This window comes from Trachemys scripta, chromosome 7, assembly GCF_013100865.1.
Source record: "Trachemys scripta elegans isolate TJP31775 chromosome 7, CAS_Tse_1.0, whole genome shotgun sequence".
NCBI classification, from domain to species: domain Eukaryota; kingdom Metazoa; phylum Chordata; order Testudines; family Emydidae; genus Trachemys; species Trachemys scripta.
Genome location: NC_048304.1, coordinates 77,031,469 through 77,052,981, shown reverse-complemented (window position 1 = coordinate 77,052,981; position 21,513 = coordinate 77,031,469). Strand labels below are relative to the sequence as shown.

Below are 21,513 nucleotides of genomic sequence, written 5' to 3'. Positions count from 1 at the left end.
TTCGCAGCTTCCCTTGGAGTTTGGCTATCAGCAGAATTTGTTAGACAACTGAAGAAAAGTCATCCTTAATTGGTCATCCCTATTTGAAGTAATAAACGTGACATAGTGTATAATGAGCAGACTGCTAATAAATGTTTAAAGAATGAGAATACCTAACACTTGTATCAATGTGCTAGAAATCACAGTTTCTATTTAACAGCATAGTTGTAACTGCAGAGTGCCTGATCCCTTTTTGAGAATCTCCTGGCAACCTGAGTTCATATATTGAAAGCACTGCTGGATGGGCTTTGTGGTTTGTGAGTATTACAGGGCTAATCCCTATGGTTCTTTGATTATGAGCATGTGCAGAGCAGCCCAGCGTACGGTATGTGCATGTAGAGCTAACACAGAGACTTGCCTTGCAATGCCATGTTTCTGTATGTGTTCCAGCAACTGAAAAACAATTGGGGAGGCTGCCTGCTTTATTGACTAACTGATGTTTTCTTGTTTCTGTTTCAGTATTCAGGATCATTCCTTCAACAATACAGCTTTAGCAGAGTAAGTGAATAAATATTTACCTATACCATTAAATAAGAATGATATGTTAAGCAGGGCAGAGAATAATTTTAAATACTATTTCAAAAGTGAAAAAGCTTTCTGGTACATTTTATGATGCACAGTCTTCTGGGATTTTAATATTTTATTGAAAATATGTTGAATATGATATAAAACAACAATATTTACATATGGTTCACTAGCCATTAGTAATGGGCTGGCATTATGAAAGAATATCTTTGTTGCTGTTTTCTGCCATATATATTTTACATATGTTTGAATATATGATTGTATGTATACTGTACATCTCATGAGAAAATATTGCTAATTCTTGTTACTGATCATGACAAGCAAAAGTGTGAGTTTTCTAAGAGCACATGGGCTATGCTTACTGTCAGCATTGGCAGAAAATATTCTTTAAGAATGTTTTGAGCAAAACACTGCATTATTTAGACAGGTTCAGGATCTGAATGCAGTTTCCCTTTGCAATTAATGCAGTAAACTTTTTACATGCACTTCCCCCCCCCACACACACACACCCTTTGGTTTTAAAGAAATATGTTTTGCCTTTTTATCTTAGGAAGGTGGACAGACAGCAGAACAGTAGAAAACATTGTAAAGTTACAAACACTGAGATGCCATTAGCAATTTAAAAATTAAATATACTTCTGGTTTTCCTTAAAGGAACATGCTTTAATTTCAGATGTGACTATTCTGCATTATTCACTGACATTAGTACAGCTCTTTTTGGCTCTGAAAAATATGTATTGTGACCCTGTTTGTGTTTCATAGGTATTTTATCCCCAAATTTCACACTTGATTGCATTTCAGAAGACTGCTCAGCTGAATTGTGGCCAGCAGTTTCTCAGAAGGGAGATGATTTATAGATTTGTTTGCATGTAAGGTACATTTCACATTGCTGAAATGCTAGGAATAAAAAGCCTAAGATGATTATGAACTGTTTGCTAAAATGTTGCAGGGGAAATTATATATTTTGAAAGCAGTCTAGGTTGTTACTCAGTTTGAGCAATCCATATGTGCTGTCAAACTGACTAGAGAAGAACGGATGTAACATTTTTCTAGGGATTCCAAACACCTTTAACTTCCTATATACCTCTCTCACTTTGCTTCATGTATTAATTTTATCTCAATTTTTGGAGTGCTACAGTAATCAGCATGAAATTAAATGGCATAAAAAACCAGAAAATGTTTTTGAATATTATTTTTAATTAGTTTTGCCACAATACAGCTCCACCTTTAAATGCTGTATTGTGGCACAGTGGGGTCTAAAATGAAGGACAACATGTGGGACTTTCCAAATGAGGGACGAAGTAGGACATCACATTTTTAATACTTTCCCCAACCTTTCTCTTCCTCAGCCTCAGGGTTCCCCCTGCCTGAGCACATCTTTGCCTTTCCTCTAGTTGTGCCGCTAGGGCCAATGGTGCAAGTCTTTCTCTGCCAGGCTTCCTGTCACCGTAAAGACCGGAGGAAGCATTGTAGAGAGGCCTGCTTTGTAGTGTAACCCACACACCTCCTGGGTGTGGTGTTCTGTCCTGTCTAGTGGCACTGAGACCAATTAGAGAGAGAAAGAAAGACAGTGAGTTTGCTCTTCAGCCTTAGCTAATAGCCAGTTGCCTTTTAGCTCATGAGATAGAGGCTCATGCACTAAGCTTCAGAGGCCCCAGGTTTGATCCTGCCTGCCAATGACTGGGGTCTGTTGGCATTACACTAGCATTGCCAATAGGGAAAAGGAGAAGGTAGGGTATGTGCACAGCAGCCACTACTGCACTGGGACCTGGTGGCAGCAGGGTGGAATAGCAGGTCCTTGGTCCAAAGGCATCTGAGAAATGGGATATCCCACATAGTGTGGGGCACTGGAGAAGTTTGCTAGGCACACGGTAGAAACAGAACCCTGTTTTCACATGGAATTTGTCTTTCTCTTTATTTTTAGCAAGTTTATAAACCCGGGGGGCTTGAAACATACTTTAAAAAAACCTACTTGGGCCAAAATTGTCAAATATGGGTGCTAAAGTTAGACGCTTTTATCCCTACTTAGGCACTGAAATAAAAGATGCCAGATTTTCAGAGGTGCTGAGAACACAGTGCTCCCATTGACTTTAGTACAAATTTTTCATGCTGCGCACTTCTGAAAATGAGGTCACTTCTATTTAGCAGTGTAAATGAGGATCTAGGTACCTAACTTTAGGCATCCAATCTTGGCCTTACATTCTGAAGCACAATTCTGTTGCAAGGGGAAGATGCTGCAGAATCATACAATACACAGGACCTTGATATAAAACATCAAACCTCACTTTTTTCCAGGGACCTTTCTCCAGATAAGCCAAAAGTCCAGAGCTGCCAGGCTCCTAGTGGGCTATATGTGCATCTGGTGAATGAGAAGTTATTGTTTATATGCATGTCTTAAATTTCATAGCCTCAAAGTAGATGCAGCTTTCCAGGTGCTCAGAAAGGTTTCCTCTCTAGTCAGACAAAGAAGGAACAAATCACAATACATCCACTAAATCCCACATTCTCTGGGAAAATGGTACATAGGAATTGCCATATTGGATCAGAGCTGTCCATCTAGTTGCTCTGCTGTCTCTGATCATCCAGTGCCAGATGCGTCAGATGAAGGTCATTAATGGAATAACCTACCACTAAGGGACATCTCCCTGCTCTTTAAAAAAAAAAATCCTATGTAGTGTAACTGGGTATTTTCAATATCCATGTAGTGCAATACAGTAATCCTTTTAAAAATCCTGCTAGGGTCTTAGCCTCAAGCAATACCTTGTGGCAGTGCATTTCACAGGTTAACTTGGTATTCTGTTGGGTTTTTTAATTTTTTTTATCAGTTTCAAATTTGATACCTTTTAATTTTATTGTCCCCTTGTTCTTATGAGCTGAGTAAATAGAAACACCCAATTGTCTTCTCTATGTTATTCATTATTTTGTATACTTCCGTACTGTCCTCCTTGATTAACATCATATAATGTTCACATAGGTGTCTTATAATTCTGTTTTTATTTATTATTTCAACCAATTACCTGGTACTGAAGTAAGGTTCGGTGCTCTGTAGTTCATAGGATCACCCCTGAGCAAACTCAGTGGAACCAACACGCAGTGGATTTGCTCAGTACAGGGGAGAATCCCGGGGATTTGCTCAGTAGAGGGGAGAATCCCCAGGCAGTATTCAGTTGGTGTATGTATGCTGCATCCCTCGCAGTCCCTTCATGTAGGTGATGTTCCTGGTGAAGAAAGCCATGGCCAGGAGTGCCTATATGCTCTGACTATTCTTGGCTGTCAGAGTGGTCCCTTAGAGCCACAGAGAGCCAGGTATGAGTAAGAGCAGCTCAAATTGGCCACCAGAACAGGAGAAGTGTAAAGGTGGTATAAAGTTAACTTTTCCTCTGGCTCTCTGTTCCTGTCACAAGCTTAGCTTGGAATGGAGAAACTGGGCCAGTGTGGAGCTTCTATTCAAAGCAGAGTGGAAACCCGATCTACTGGCATCCTTAATTGATTCAGATAGGCCCCAGCCAAGCCACACAAACCTCTCACCCAATAATTGCCCCTCTCCTAAACAGGTCTAGGCTCTCACTTATTTTAGTCTCCTGTGGGGAGCCTTGGTGGCATTCTGCTCCCTTCTGGTGTCTTCACTGGGCAGATTAGCAGGGCCATTCCACCTCTGTCAAGGAACATTATTCCTCTCTATCGCCTCTCCTTGTGTTCTCCCATCTCTCTTTCCTCTCCCTGAAAGTTTCCCTGATTTTCCCAACTCCTATCCTCAAATTTTCCAACTGATTTTTCCTTCCCCAATTTTAGATGAAGATTTCTTCTGGAAAGTGGCTTTCTCCCTTTAACACTGGTTAGCTGGAGAGTGGCTCTCAGGGCCACTCCCCTACCAATATTAAACCATAGGAGAATAGAGGAGTGGCAACAGGAGCTCTATGGAGAGGCTTGCTATTGGAACTGTTTCTGCAACTGCAATGTATTACTCAGTATACATTGCTTCTCTTCCTTGTCTGTAGTTCTGTAGGCAGAATCCCAGCATTGGGGTCATACTCATGCCCAAACAAAGGTCACATTAACATACTTGCAAAAATTAGCACTACTGTATTACCTAAACATTGAGATGCTCAGCAGTTTTAAAGAGAGAAATTATGTCTTTCTTTTAAAAGAAATGCACTCAAGGCATCCTCAGTGGATGCATTCATTAACCCTTCCCTCCCTCCCCCAAAGGTAGGTCAATGCAGGAAGTGTAAACCGATTGAGAGAGTATCCCTTTAAATAATTTCATCAGCAGCTTGCCTGTTGATAAAGATATCAGCAGAAGACTGGCAGGGAGAGGAGCATATTAAAATCTTACCATCAAATTGCCATGGAGGGATACACGTTTATCATTTAATGTGTTCTTTCCAGAGCCAGGCAGCTTTCGTCAATAATTAATGAATCAACTGAATTACAGGTTGCTTCCCACATAATGAATAGATTCTTCTGCCAGCTAGCATCAAGTAATCCAGGCCTGTTCAGTGTTTGTGCAGTGTGAGTATGAGCAGAGGGTGAAGAGAAGAGGGTGGGGGAGGGGCAAACATTTGTCCAGAATTAATAGAGTGGAAGGTAGACTCTTCTTTATATCTGGGTCTAGATGGCAAGAGAAGCCTCCATTGTGCATTGCAGTTTGGATCTGCAGATCGTCTTGCACTCAGCATTGCAAAGTTAATCTATACTTGATGTCATTCTGAATCTCTGGTCAACAGTTGGGTATTTAATGTAACGGCATTTTCTCCTTCTAATTATGGTCTTGGAGGAAAAAATGCACTGTGTGTTAAGTTAATTACTGTTTATAATACTTTGAGCAAAGTAGGCTATTAGCAATTAAAAAGAAGGATGTGTCCTTTATTTTCTACAATTTTAACAGTAGAAGCTGCATTTTATTCGTCATGGGATTTCCAGTAAGACAAAAGAGAGTGAGCAAATGGTCTATCTAATTCTGCAGAAAATCAGATTTTAAAATATCACAACAAACTTTGCAAACAGAGAAACTATGCCATGAATTGACTTCAGTTAAAGCTTGAGAAAGAGGAATGTTTAGAGAATTGTACGTGTCACTTCAAACTGACCAGTTTTGTTACTGAAAAGATAAAGTATGCAACTGGCAAAAAGTCAATAATGATTTTATATCCATTTTCAAGGTGTGACGAGGATACAGAGTCTGTACATGAAGACCAAGCAGCAAGCTCCATCCACAGGTATTTACTCTATATCTTATCCGAAAACCCTTGGCAAGGGATCTGACTTTCTTTCATCCCTATCTATCAGGGATCATCTGTTAATGGTACCCAAAAACTCAAGGATCATCATCACTGAAAATTAAAATTCTTCTAAATTACAGAATAGTTTAGTTTAAGTATTATTGAGATGAAAATCACCCAGGGTATATTTGTGTATTTCTGCTTTTGAACGACACAGCTTAGCATTCCAGACAATTTAAAATTTAGACAATTTAAAACCAACTGTATTTCAATATATTTCTAGAACTGCCTATGCAAGAGAAAGCAACCCACCCAGTAACAATAATAGCTACCCAGACCAAACTTTCTATCCACAACCCATTTCCTTGGGGGAAAAGTTTTGGTGCCTACGAAGTTAACACATCTGGGCCCTGGTGAGCCAAACAGGGAAAAGCCAGTTCTGAAGGTGGGGTCCCAATACAGAGAATTCTGTGTCAACGGGCTGCTCTCTACTAAACTCCTGAGGTGGTCCAACTCAAGCTTCTCTGATAATCTCAGCTGTTGGAGTTCAGACAGGGAGTGAGGTGATCTCTCAGGTAGTCAGGTCACAAATCTTAGGGCTTTATTGGTTAAAACCAACATCCTGGCTTCCACGTGAAAACTGGCAGCCAGTGTAGAGTACAGAGCATGGCCGGTAACCTATTCTCTCATGATGCACTGCTTAATAAGTGGGCAGCCCCACTCTCTCACTAGCTTAAATTTCTGAATAGTTTGATTGTGTAGTTCTATACAAAGTGTATTATAGGAATCTAACTTTGAAGTAACAAAGGCATGGATAACTGCAGCAAGGTCTGCATCTGGGAGGAAAGGTTGTACTCTGCTTGCCAGACAAAGATGAGACTTCTGTCCTAGCCACAACTTTTACCTGAGCTCTCAAGAGTGTCCCAGGGTCTAATTAAACCACCTAGACTGTGATTTGCTGTTATGCATGGTGACCCTTTCCTGCAATCAGGATTCTGATATAATTTTCACTAACTTGTCCAGCTGCCTCCCACAAACTACCAAACTTATCTCATTTTTTTCTGGACTAAGATGCGGTGGGGAAGGAGTGTGAGTACTGGATGCCTTCCTCTAGGAAGTGATAGTGTCTGCCTGGGAGGGAGTGGAGGGAAGGGCAATGGTTTGGCTGGAATCTAGGCTAGGAAAGATGAAGCGGGAACATGTCTGGACATGAGGTAGGGAAAAGAAGGCAGGCATGCTTTTGCTCCTCTCAGCTCAAAACCTGTCCTACTCTGGCTGTCCAAATCCTACTTCATATGCCCTTCTTTCTCCCTTATTCCAGCAGACATGGAGGGGATGTAGTAGCCCAGAGGAAGGGTGAAAAACTGAGTGGAAAGAGCAAGGAGATATGAAAGGATGGGGAAGGGAGTTTGCTGAATGAGGTCACGGATGTAGGAAGCCACAGTTTGTGTGAGGGGAAAGACCACAATATTAGTAGGGCTACAGCCCAGCTAAACCAATGACTTCTGAAGCCTGTGGCATTGGGTGATGATATGGGAAAAGATGCTTTTGACTTTTAGTATGGGAAGGCAAAAAAGTAGCAACTCTAAGGCCATATCTATGCTGCAAACATTGGTCAATGCAAGTTACATTGGCATAAAGCTGCCACAGTTAGTATATCACTCATGCGTGTGCACTTGACTCCTTGTGTTGGCACTGCATGTATTCATCAGGAGTGCTTGGGTCAATGTGTGGTGCACATTGGATAGGTATCTTAGTATGCAACTCCCCGCCATCTGGAGCACTGTCTCTTGGGAACTTTGGCACTGCATAGTAGGGCAGAAGTGAGTTGCATAGGGGTGACTGAGAGGAAGGGGTCAAGTTCACATCAAGCAGCTTTCTCCATCCTATAATGCAACCCCTATCCCATAATTTTCATGCCTTTTTAAAAATCCCACAAAACCCTGCAGCACTTCTGTCTGTCTGCCATCTCTGACAGAAGCATGGAGCCTGAGCTCCTAAGTGTGTCTCAGGGTCTAATTAAACCTCTCTTCACTATTGCACTATTGTTATGAGAACTGCAAACACAGGACGAACGATCTCTGGTATTTGCAGAACCATAGGAAGAACCTCAGCAGTGCGGGGGACATGACAATTTTGTGGAAGACAGATTGCTGTGGGATGTAGCAAGAACCAATTCAAGGTTGTTGGTGGCACTTACGGGGAAGCTGCAGACAGTAGTGCTGCTTCTGGGCCTGAGAAACAATCTCTGACTCAGGGATCGGCAACCTTTGGCACGTGGCCCACCATGGTACGCACCCTGGCTGGCCGGGCCGGTTTGTTTACCTGCCGCGTCCGCAGGTTCGGCTCCCACTGGCCGCGGTTCACCGCTCCAGGCCAATGGGGGCAGCAGGAAGCAGCGGCCAGCACATCCCTCAGCCCGCACCACTTTCTGCAGCCCCCATTGGCCTGGAACGGCGAACTGCAGCCAATGGGAGCCACGATCAGCCGAACCTGCAGACGCGGCAGGTAAACAAACTGGCCTGGCCTGCCAGGGTGCGTACCATGGCGGGCCACGTGCCAAAGGTTACTGATCCCTGCTCTGACTGAGCAATGAGAATGCATTGTAAGGCAGGTTCAGGATGATGAGCAGTAGCTGCAGAACATTTGGATGTGAAAGGCCACGTCCCTGGATCTGGATGCTAAGCTCTTCCCAGCTCTAATGCAGGGACACCAGACTAAGAGATGCACTGACAGCTGACAAGCGAGTGGCGATCACACTGTGGAAACTTGCAACTCCCAATTGCAGCTGGTCAGCAGGAAACCGTTTTGGAGTTGTCATGCAAGTATGTGGGGCCCTTAATTGTGTCCTGCTACACAAGACTGTGACTCTCAGTACTGTACGCGACATAGTGGGGTTCCCGAACTGTGGTGGAGCAATAGGTATCACGTTATCGCTATTTTGGCAACAGATCACCTTGCCCCAGAGTACTTCAACAGAAAGGGCTACTTTTCTATGGTTATGTAACCCTGGTGGATCACCAGGGATGCTTCACTGACATCAGTGTGGACTGGTCAGGGAAGGTTCATGACACTCACATCTTTGAGAACACCGGACTGTTCAGAAAGCTGCAAGTAGGGACATTTTTTCATGACTAGCAGATTACCATTGGTGGTGATAAAATGCCAGTAGTGATCCTGGAGGACCCAGTCTATCCCTTGCTTCCCTGGCTCATGAAGTCATACACTGGCCACCTCAACAACACCAAGGAAAGATTCAGCTACCAGCTCAGCAGGTGCAGAATGGCAGTTGAATGTCTATGGGTGGTTGAAGGGATGCTGGTGATGTTTACTCACGGGATTGGATCTCTGCAAGAGGGGGAAAAAAACAGTGGTTATAGCTACCTGTTGTGTCCTGCATAATATCTATGAAACAAAGGAGGAAAAATTGCCGCCACAGTGGAGATGAAGCGTGTTTCTCCTGAGTTTGCACAGCCAGCCACAAGGGCTATTGGAAGAACTTAATGCGGAGCTCTACAGTCGAAAGAGGCCTTGACAGAGCACTTTAACGGTCAGCCACAGCAATGCATTGTGTGGACTGTGCCCTACCTGTCCTGAAGTTTTGGGGGCTTTTAGGAATTGTATGGTCCTTGGTGTACATTTATTAATATAACACTGTCTGGCAATGTGCCTATTAATTATATGGTGCTTGCTGTGAATTTATAATTATTACACTGTGTTTGTCACTGATCCTATGAGTTTTGTTGACCTCTACAATAACAGGTCGTGGGAGCTTTCAGTAGTGCTATGCATTCTCCAGCATATGTTATGAAGTCATAAAGATCAATTATTTACCAAAAATAGATTTTTATTACATAACAAAACCAGTGCAAAAAAGGTGCAATTAAAAAAGGCATTCAATAAAAACTTCTAAAATAAATTAATGGAACAGAACTTAATAAGCTGACAGAACATTCATATACATTTTGGCTACCCATACAGCAACTGTGACTCTCACAAGTCAGTGTATGTGAAGCTGTGTTTTTTCTACTGTCCCTTGAAAAAGCTCCCTGTCCTTTTTCTGCTGGGACTCCTGGATCTTTCTTCTATCTGCTTTCTTTCTTTCTCCAGGCCGTCTGCAATGTTCACCCTCCAAGTACTCTGTTCATGGTCCAATGCAGCACTAGTTTGCAGGATCTTGATGAACATATCCTCCTGTGTCCTCTTCTTTCTCCTCCTTATCATGGTCAGGCAATCTGCGGATATGGAGGAATGCACTAGTAGCATCTATGGATAAAACATACAGAGGTGTCATTGTAGGTATAGTGACAGCAGAAAGTGCAAGTTAAGTTTCAGAACTTCCTTCCCTTTTGTCCCCTAACATTTTAAACACGACATGCTTATTGCTACTTCCGCCTTGGAACACCTGTGCACAAGACGCCTATCCAGTCCCAGCCACACTGAGTATGGCCAAGGACAGGTGTAGGGAATGGGGGGTATGAGGAGGGAATTGTTTGGTGGCATGAAACAGTAAAAATTTGGCCCCTATTTCCATGTGTATGAGTGCAAGTTAATAGCACTGAGCACCAGTGCTGTTTTTCCCAGGCAATGGTGATTTTAGCTGATATCTCACTCCCAAGGGTAATGAAGAGAGCACAGTAGTTACTTGTGTCCCTAAGCCACCTGGACCCATACTCTGCTAGCCTGTTTACTGCAGTGGTGCCTGCCGAAGACATCAGAGACCGGTGTGGGAATGTGTCCTATCACAGAGCAATAAGGCTGCCAATACTAGAAATCTTCAGAAGAAGATTGCAGACTACCTCTAAGGGTACGTCTACACTTACCGGAGGGTCCGGCGGCAGGCAATCGATGTTCTGGGATCGATCCCGGAAGTGCTCGCCGTCGACGCCGGTATTCCGGCTCGGGGAGAGGAGTACGCGGCATCGACGGGGGAGCCTCCCTGCCGCGTCTGGACCCGCGGTAAGTTCGGACTAAGGTACTTCGTACCTTAGTCCGAAGTGGGGGGTTAGTGTGGACCAGGCCTAAGAAAGTTGCAACAAGATCTCTCAGGAGAATTCAAGGCACATACCTGTGTCTATAAACCAAGTACTGCTCATGGGCAGCCCAGCTAACTCTCTGCAGGGAATGAAAAGAAGATAACAGCTCCACCTCTCTTAGTTATACTGCTACCTCTTCTAGTATAAGTCAATACCTGTGTTCTGCTATGTTGGGGTCAGGCACCATCTTGGCATTTCAACATTACAATAGGAAATGCCTTCACGCTTACCTGAGGTTCCTTTCCCTGAATGGGGCACACCCGCAGGGAGTTACTGGACTACGTGGCATCTTGGGCAGATTCTGGCTTACAGCATAGATGGACCCCGCAGTTGTATGTACCCCATCTTCCTCTTCTTTGCTGTTCACAACAAGGGGTCTGTGTCTTGGGCTCGTTGGAGAGATCCATGTCGCTCTGTGGGGTGCAGCTCGTTGTAAAAACAGCAGGGCTGTGGCTTGGCGCCGAATTGACTGTTGAGCTCCCTGGCCTTCTGGCATGCCTGCTGCAGTTCCTTTGCTTTTATGCAGCATTGCTGCTGATCCCTGATCTGCCCATTCACTGCCTGTAGATGTCCATGTTTCTACAACTACGCCATAGCTGCGCTTGAACAGCCTCTTCTCCCCACAGGCCCAGATGTGCATCTAAAGCGTGGCATCAGCATGGTTGGTTGGGCAGTTGCACACAAGAAGGGAGAGCTGCTAGGTGTGCGTGTCAAGTTGGGCAATCAGGAAAAGGCATTTCAAAAATATGCAGGGTTTATAAAAGGAGGGGGGATAGCTTCTGCTCTCCAGGACCACAGGGCTAAAGCAGTCAGTGTCAGGCATTGTGGGACAGCTTCTGGAAGGCTGTTAGGGTTGACATAAGTCACGTGGTGTCTGCATTCACACTGTGTCGATCACAGTAGATTGACCATGGTTCAAAGCCACTTGGAGAACTGGTGTTACTGTGTCGCCCTAACAGGATGCTTACATCAGTGAGAGACAAATTTGAATATAGATGTATGCACAACTACGTCAATGAAAGGCAACTTATGTCGACCTACCTTTGTAGTGTAGCTCAGGCCTCACAGTTTACAGGCCCCTAAATTACAGTTGCTTAAATTACTCTGTATACAAATGTGTACTCATGAATTTAGCACAGGGGTAGGCAACCTATGGCACACGTGCCAAAGGCAGGACGGGAGCTGATTTTCAGTGGCATTCACACTGCCGGGTCCTGGCCACCGGTCCAGGGGGCTCTGCATTTTAATTTAATTTTAAATGAAGCTTCTTAAACATTTTTAAAAACTTATTTACTTTGCATACAACAATAGTTTAATTATTTATTAAAGACTTATAGAAAGAGACCTTCTAAAAACATTAAAATGTATTACTGGCACACGAAACCTTAAATTACAGTGAATACATGAAGACTCGGCACACCACTTCTGAAAGGTTGCCGACCCCTGATTTGGCATATGGTCTGATAATAAACGGAAGACTATAACGGAGACTTGTTTTATTAACATACACAATGTTTAGCTCATATGTGTCCTTACCCTGGCAATGCTAACATAGCAAATAAAACTGAGACCTTGGCACCAGTCCTCCTCAGTATTGTTCTGAGAGATGGCTAAAATCCTGCTTACACCTTTTGGTTTTATTTTCTTCTAGAGATGAAAACAACAAAGAAAACTATCCCAACAACACTACAGTCTTAGAGGACAGCCAGCCAGCATTACAAGATACCCAGCAGCACGTGGAACAGACAGCTCATGACTGCACACTACGGGTTGGAATGGGCAACTTAAAATTAAGAAAGCCCAAATCCATTGCAAAACTAGAAAATGGGAAAAACCATGAAGAAAGTCAGGTAATAAAATAAAACATATCTATTTCTGCTAGATATTTATGGTGCGGTGTCATAGCAGGAATATGTTTTAAATGCAAAGTGATGCAAATGATAGCATTATTAATCCCTGCTCTGACTCACCTCCACAATGATTTGGGCTATGTATCTGGTACAAGTGACACTGCAGTTGAAGTAATTCTTTCAGTAAGGGAATCATGCGGAATCAGTGAGAATTCCCTGATATAGTGATAGATTCTGAATCCACAACTGCTCACTGCTGAGAGTAAGGGTGTCATAGTATGGCCCACAGTGAGGATGTGCAAAATATTTCTCCCTCTGAGTTATCTTCTTGTATTTCCTGGACGTGCTGGAATAATGGCAAGATCTTTCTCTTGTGTGGCTTGTGCTAGAGATTTAGACTGGTGTCTATGTCAAACCACTAAATACTGTAATGGTTTATTAATTCTTAGTTATTAGGAGATATTTGGTAAGATGGCTGGAGGATGTTACATCTCATCCCTTTATCCTGTTCAGTGGGTATGAAAAATTAGTGAAAATAATATACTTAGGGTATGTCTACACTGCAGCTGGGAGTGACTCTCACTAGCAGCACAAGGGGAAGTATATCAGGAAAAGCAGCTGATCAGGAGGGCATAAAGTAAGGGGGAGAGATGATTGATCTCTTACCCTCTTGTTAATTATTTTTCTTGCTGCCCTGAATCTGTGCCCCCTTTCAGTTCTCATGTATGTCACACCTGTATCTCAAACTCACTAAAAGCTAAAGTTGGGCAAATCACCCATTGTCAGCTCATTTGCCCCATTTTTATCTCACCAGTGAGTTTGGCTCAAAGAATTTAACTGAGAATGTTGGTTTAGTTTTGTGTAGTATTTTGTGATCATGTAATTAGATCTCCATAAAATATTGATGCAACTGAAAAGTGCAACATCTGGAGGGGGAAAACCTCCAATAAGCCATGAAGTTTTCCTGTGATACAGCGATTGGATTGGGAAACAAAAAAGTCATGATGAGTTCCACTCCCACCCACTCTTCCCCAGGCCCTGTTTCCAATCAGTGAGAAGTGTGGTTCCATTCTGCCCCCACCTCTGAACTGAGCACTGATACAGTATCTCATAGATAACAGAATTAGCACTATGAATATGATTGGTTCCCACATAAAATAAATGTTACTTCATCACAGGAAGTTAAAGTACTCTCATCATTGATTGGGCTATAGTTTGGGCCCCGATCCAGCAGTGAGCTCTCCAGGGACAGACCTCTTTGACTCATTGATTTCAGTGGAGTCTGCCCACATGAAGCAGCTCGCTGGATTGAGGCTTTCTGGGGAAAATGTTTCCCAAGGCGCACATTTTACAAACTCCTAGTTCACTCTCATGTAAGAGACTATGCATTCACCTAAGCCCCATCTGCAGGCCCAGTGTGGCTGCATGGACTTCTAGGTTTGTTTTGTTGTTTTCTTGAACCAAGTGTACATCTGGCACCCAGGCTGTTGTTTAAAGTGCTTATGAAAAGTAAGGGCTCTGCTTATAGAAAAGTTCAGAGGCAGTTTTTCAAGTCAAGAGCTCCAATATACTATAACCTTCAAATTCTAAAGCGCTTTGTCTGTTTTAGTAACTGATTTTATCTAATGTGCTTCTTTCCATTCTGACTCTCTGCTTTACTTGAAATTGAAAACAAAGTGTTGTTATTTTTCTAGGAGCTGCTGATTACATGGCAAGTTGCCATTATCTTGAAAAAGGGAAAGAGACTGATGATTTGAAACAGCATGCTACTGTGCACACCTGGGCTCCTTCTAAACATATTGCCACCACCAAGCCTCTCAACAAGCTCACAACTGTACACATAAGGCAGCCAATATGCATCTCACTGGCTCTGCTGCCTAATTATGTTCAATTGAAAATGAAAACGAGAATGCCCTCCAAATAGTGATTAAGCCATCCTAGTTCAAGTGATTCCCTATTTTTATTGATACAGAATGTTCCTTTAATGACATCCTCTCCCCAATTTCACTCCTACAATGAGTGAAGAAGCATTTATTCAAATCATGACAATATCTAATTACAGATTTTGCTTTGACATCCCAGAGATTTAATTTTTATTCACATCTCTGTGTGAGTAGCTACTAAGCTCTTAGCAGTTACAACATCTTGAGCTGCTCCTGACAGAATTTAGCTCTTTAATAACGGAACAAGTATTGAGCTATTGAGAGGTAGGGAGAGAATTGGTGCACTTATTCAATACACAGCAATCTGTATGTACAGGGCCAGATTCTATGTTTTCACCAGTGGAAACCCAGATGCATGGCTATGGTAGTGGAAAGGCTGTGGAGAGGGAGTGGTATTGCCAGGGCCGGCTCCAGGGTTTTGGCTGCCCCAAGCAGCCAAAAAAAAAAAAAAAAAGCCGCGATCGCAATCACGATCTGCGGCGGCAATTTGGCGGGAGGTCCTTTGCTTCCAGCGGGAGCGAGGGACCGTCCGCCGAATTGCCACCGAATACCTGGACGTGCTGCCCCTCTCCGGAGCGGCCGCCCCAAGCACCTGCTTGCCAGGCTGGTGCCTGGAGCCGGCCCTGGGTATCGCTGTATCCATAAAAGAATAGGGCAGAAATTACAGGTGAACTGGTGCTGGGACAGGTTGCAATGGCAGAGGTAAATCCTAGAAAAGTAACAGGATGTCAGACTAAAGAGTGAAATAAAAATAGCACATGGCCAAAAATAAATCTATAAATGTCAATATGCCAATACCAGGGCCGGCTCTAACTTTTTTGCTGCCCCAAGCAGCAAAAAAAGAGCGCTGCCCTGCCGACCCCCCCCCTCTGCGCCCCGCCCCCGGGCCCCCCCCCCAGCCCCCCCCCCCCCCCCCCCCCCCCGCCCCGCTCCGCCCCGCTCCGAGCGCCGCGCCGCCAGAGCACCCGCCCGCATGGAATGCCGCGCCGTGCTGCCCCCCGCCACCCCAAGATTGGCCGCCTCTTACCAGGTGCCGCCCCAAGCATGTGCTTGGTTGCCTGGTGCCTGGAGCCGGCCCTGGCCAATACAAGAAGCTTACAAGGATGGGAGTAGGGGGGAAGCAAACTAGAATACCTGGCAATGAAGCTTGATAAGTGATCACATTTTCAAAAGACCTCAGCACTCAGTTCCTGTTCTTGCGAGTGGGAGCTGTTTAGTGTTGCACACTACTGAAAATCAAGCCACTCAATAAGATGTCCAAAAGTGAGCCTGAGTTCTTTTGAACATATAGCCCTTAATGGGCGTTGCTGAAACTTGAACAAATTTCAGAGATCAATGGGATACTGGGATATGTGGCTATGAACTGAACAGGAAGGACAGATATAGGTCAGAAGTGGGAGAGAAGCATGAAACCTAAAAGATTTCATAGAACTATGTCTGGTCAATTTTGATGGAATTTTTTCTAGGAAAAAAAATGGAAACAAAGCATTTCAGAGTGGAACCTTATGATTTTTTTATTTTGAAAGGACTCTTTGTTTTTAAAATTATTTTATATTGGTTTGTAGTTTGTGTATATTAACTTTTATTTTATTTTACATTTTAATTTTAAGACAATTATTAAGCCCTTTTTTAAAATAATATAAAATAAGATAATACAGTAAAAGAACATACAAATAAAACGAAATAAAATAAAAATGCAAAAACCCAAAGACATTTTTATTAACTCAAAACAAATTTTTTCTGAAATTTCATTTTGTGACAATTATCAAAATTTTGATTTTTCATTCTGATAATTTTGAAATGCCAGAATTTCCTGTAGATAGAAATTTTGACCAGTGCTATGTAGAATCTAATGTGATAACATGTCTGAGTGAAGAGAACCATGTAGTAGAATCTGTACAGACACAAATCCCACGTGATAAAGACACAAATATACCAGTAGGCAGGGCCGGCTCCAGCATTTCTGCCGCCCCAAGCAAAAAAAAAAAAAAAAAAAAAGCCACAATCGGCAGTGGCAGTTCAGCGGCAGGTCCTTCGCTCCTCTAGAGGGAGTGAGGGACCTGCCGCCCCCGAATTGCCGCAGGTGCTGCCCCTCTCCCTTGGCCGCCCCAAGCACCTGCTTGTTAAGCTGGTGCCTGGAGCTGGCCTTGCTAGTAGTGAGTATTGTAGCCTGCTATAAATGTGGTTTAGAGACAATTTTGCACGTAACTCAGGAACTAGACCATAGAATTTAATAGAGAATAATAGCCTTTCCATGGATGTTTTGGGCTGTACTGTAGAATTTAATAGCAGGTATAAAATTCTTGATAAATCCTATTTGACGGTTCACAACACTTATATAGAAATTATCATCTTCTGTTTAAAATCTATAGATGATTTTCTGTAAGGGTATGAAGACCCTGGCATAAATCCCACCTAACAGAAAGCCTAAGGGGCGGGCAGAGTGACATCACAACCTATCCTCCCTTAATGCGAATCCATTCTAGGGAATATGGACAGGGGCATCAAGCACAAGGAGGTGAATTTATATCTCCATCAAGCAGTTTGAGTGCACCAGGGAGAAGGCTCAGGGAAGACTTGATCAGACTCTATAAGAACCTACACAGGGAGCAGAAATTTGACAATACAGGGCTGTTCAATCTCTCAGACAAAGGTATAACAAGAACCAAAGGCTGGGAGTTGAACCTAGACCAATTCAGACTGGAAATAAAGTGCATTAATGGAGAGGGGAATTAACCATTGGAGAAACCTACCCAGGATTGTGGTGGATTCTTTATAACTAGAAATTTTTAAATCAAGTTTGAACGTTTTTCTAAAAGATATGCTCTAGCTCAAGTGCAGCTATTGGATTTGAAGCAGGAATTAATACAGGGAAGTCCTGTGCAGGGCCGGCTCCAGGCACCAGCCTGGCAAGCGGGTGCTTGGGGCGACCACTCCGGAGGGGGCGGCACGTCCAGCTATTCGGCGGCAATTCGGCGGACGGTCCCTCGCTCCCACTTGGAGCAAAGGACCTCCCGCCGAATTGCCGCCGCAGATCACGATCGCGGCTTTTTTTTGGCTGCTTGAGGTGACCAAAACCCTGGAGCCGGCCCTGGTCCTGTGGCCAGAGTCCAGCAGGAGGTCAGAGTAGATCATCACAATGGTCCTTTCTGACCTTAAAATCTGTGGATCTATAAATGGTTACTATGGTCCATATCTGTTTTGTTTCCCTGAGCCACTCTAGTGATTCTGTAGTATTAATCTATTATAAAATCAAATGTTATGGGCCATTGAAATACCAAAATCAAGTATGTACAGTATATATTCTGGAGAGACAATATAAGAAGTGAGGTTGTGGAATTCAAAGTCTGCTTTTCTTGATTAATCCCCTTCCTCTGTAGCTCATCTTTGATGCACATTAACATGAATTTGGATTATGAAATGATTCACCTTAAATTCTTTACTGATACTGAAATATAAAATAGCACTGAGCTCACCAGCTAATAAGTAGAGCAAATAACAGTCCTATTTCTCAGTCTAATCACCAGGGTGAAGGACTAAGAAAAGTAAATGGTATCTTGACACAAATCACAAGAGACAGAAATGCAGAAAACTGCTACATGAAATTCAGTACTTTGGTATAAATTAAATACATTAATGCCAAAGCACTCTTATTAATTCAACATTAAAGTTGTGGTTTTAAACACACGAGAGTCAGAGAACTGAGTAATGGAGCTACGTCAATATACACCAGCTGTGGGTGGCTTAGGCATGAAATTCTCACCAAGGTTTTAACTCTGCATCCATGCATAGATATATTTTAATAGCATCTTTCATGACTTGATCATAGCCACTGATCAGTGAGGTAAAAAGAAAACTGGGTTCTCTGAGAAGGAGAAAGCACGTGGTTTCCATGTCTGGTCAACCTTTTCTAAGGGCAGGGCACTCTGCCTGTGGCCTTCTAGAACTTGCGCGAAGTAAAAATGTTGCTGGATGGAGCCCAGGGTGAGCCTTGCATTGTCGTGCACCCCCAAAGTTTTCATTGTTTGATTTCCATATAAACCACTTGCAGCTTTTTATAACTTTTTAAAGGAAATACTATAATGATACCTATTTGTACAGTATCTATTTCTTACCCTGTTTGGAGTGGTAATAAAAGATCTTGGTTGACATAGTTTTATAGCACAATGACACTGTATACGATTAGTTGATTCAACTGCTTTTTTGGGTGGGGTGGGTTTCAAACTGCCTGTTCTCCCCTTGGGGTGTCTGGACCCTGCCTGTCACTTAGCCATGACACCTTGTGCTTTGATACTATCAGATTTCATAAGTCAAAGAAAGTGGGTCCAGTTCAAGATTTGGATGGGAGATCTGTGTTAAATTGTACAGATGGTTCAGCAGAAGACATTCTTCCCTCCAGGTCTGTACAAAACAGCCTCAGCATAATAGCAGGAGGGGACACGGCACTATCAGAGATGCTCTCTTTCAGGTGAAATGTAAAACCGAGGTCCTGAACACACATGGTTTATGAGTAGCCAATTGCATCTTTCTAAGAATAGTGTCTGTCATTTTAGGATTATGTTGTAACCCTAACAGAAACAAACTTTTGAATTTTAGGCAATTTTGTAACAAAATTGTGCTTTTGTGGTGCAACAAAATCCAACCTTTGTGTGTCAAGGGGATTCAATAGTATTATATTTCATTGTAATGTATTTGTTTCTTCTTATCTTTGGGTTAAGATTTATGAATGTGTTGCACGTGGTAAATGGCAGGTGAAAAAGAGAAACCTCTGGTCACTGCCGAGAAGACACCGTGCTGTATAATCACTACTGTGGTATTTGCTGTATCCTTGACACAATATTCAGGCAGCCAAAAATATCATTCTTCTTAAAAAATCTGAAGATAAATCAGTTTGGGATATTCTTTTTTCCTTCCATGAGCTAAAACTTCTGGAAGAGAGACATAAAACATCCTGACGTGCTGGGTCCCTGTTCTGCCAGTGCCTTTCAATTACTGGGCAAAAATGAAATAAATTCTGAAAAATAAATGTGTACATGTTTAAGTGAATTAAGTTGGGATTCTGTTGCCTTTCAATTCAGTGTCACTTGGTCTGGTTTCATTGCCCCAGTCACAATAAACTGAAACTGATGATGGTGGTATCAGGAAGTCCAAGAGATATTGCATGGCTGACAGTTGCTTATGAGAGGAAGGGAAGACTTTTACAGTTACACAAGGGGACAGATTTTACTGTTCTTTACAAAGGATCTTCCCTGTGTGCTGAAGTCTTATGGTCCATATCAGCCTTGGAAGTTTGAACTAGCTAATCTAGTGGTGGAGGATAGACAGTGGAGCACAGAGGGTTTTGTGACTTGACTGGAACTTAGGAGATGTCTGTTTAAGTGCAACTTCTGCTACAGACTTACTGCATGTCCTTGGGCAAGTCACTAACTCTTACCAAGCCTCAGTTCCCCATACATAAAATGGTGATGATAATACTTCCTTTCTTCAATATTTTCTCATGTAGATGGTAATCTCTTTGGGGCTGGGACTATTTCTCACAATATGTACGTACAGCGTCTAGCACAGTACAGCCCTATTCTCATCTGGGGCCTCTCACTGCTGTTGTAACACAACTAATAGTAAAATATCTATTCTGCCCAAGGACTATCAAACATCCCAAGGTTTGCGGGTAAATAGAGTCAGCTGACCTGGTTCAGCCTGATTTTACCTTGAGCTTTAATTAAAACAGTTGTGTTGACCTTTTCTGTCTCCAAGAGTATATCATCATTTTATATAACCCAGGGAAAATCTTGTTTAGATAATAATGGAAAAACTGGAACAGCTGCAAAAAGTGCCAGTTACTATAATGTGGATCTCTGTTACCATTTTTGGATAAAATATTATCCATTCAATGCTAAACTAAATTAAATAAATACAGGGGGATCTATGTCATAAAGCTCTGAAGGACATTTTTTAAAAAGGAAAATAACAAACAAGGTTTCTTAGTAATACCATGAAAGTCAAGTAGCATATTATCTTGCCCAGAACAAATGGTAGTTGGCATGCAACAAAGCCATCTTATACATGAATCAAAAATATTGTTATAGTGTCCTAGGCTGCTGCAGTAAACATAGTGGCAGTAGATCTTGCAGGTTCTCAATGATTGCTTCTTGGACTTGAGGTTCTATCCTGAAGTAGAAACCACAAGTATAATCTCTTCTTATTAGCAACTTGAGGCCTGATTCCTGTCCCACTTACTCCACTCTGAATCAGGAATAACTCTATTGAACTCATCCCTCAGCATAAAAAACTTGAAAGGGACATCAATTCAGAGTATCTCCTGAGCAGAGACATTTTTGAAAGTGCCTTAAATTCTGTAGTTTTTGAATAGGCAGCGATGTGAACAGAAATGTGTTCATGTAAAGACGTGTTCCCAATATAATATACATTTAAACAAACCTCATGGGTAGTGTGTCAGACACAGGACAGACAGAGAAGCAAATGAAAATAGGCATTTTTGCTGTTGAAGCAGTAGGGGTCTCTGATGAGGTGTATGAACCCTAAATGTCAACCACCAAAAATAGGTTGATGACAGTGCTACATTTGTAATGAAAGAGGTGCCAGGACCAAGCAATTTTTTTTTTTTACTTTCATAACTGATGAGGCAAGACCAGAGGTGCCAAGACTCCTGGCTCAGCCCTGGTACAAATTAAGCACTGGTTGATGGACAGAATGTCTCCCTCCACTCCTGTGACTAATTGCCAGAGTAGTAACAGCTGGAGTGAAAGCCTTCCAACCAGGCAGAAGGAATCAGCTGACAGAGAGGCTGAGAAGTACCCTGAGAAAACTTCTCAGCAAGGGCTGGCAATGAACCACTTAAGGGACAGACCCAGCAATCCCCATGGAGGGTGAGGTGAGA

General features: G+C 42.8%; 1 protein-coding gene across 10 annotated transcripts in view; it reads left to right on the top strand.

Moving 5' to 3' along the window:
• The first annotated feature begins 255 nt into the window (after positions 1 to 255).
• Positions 256 to 21,513, top strand: part of FAM13C (family with sequence similarity 13 member C) — a 103,865-nt gene continuing 82,607 nt past the window's right edge. For 9 of the 10 annotated variants that reach the window (XR_004646480.1, XM_034775858.1, XM_034775861.1 and 6 more), the window contains exons 1-3: positions 374 to 537; positions 5,727 to 5,783; positions 12,474 to 12,672. Coding sequence is in view for 9 of the 10 variants with exons in the window: in XM_034775858.1 (XP_034631749.1) it covers positions 476 to 537; positions 5,727 to 5,783; positions 12,474 to 12,672 (318 nt within the window). In the remaining variant the exon portion in view is untranslated. Of the gene's footprint in view, positions 297 to 373; positions 538 to 5,726; positions 5,784 to 12,473; positions 12,673 to 21,513 lie in introns of those variants that run through there. The other variant, XM_034775860.1, reaches the window with a different exon arrangement.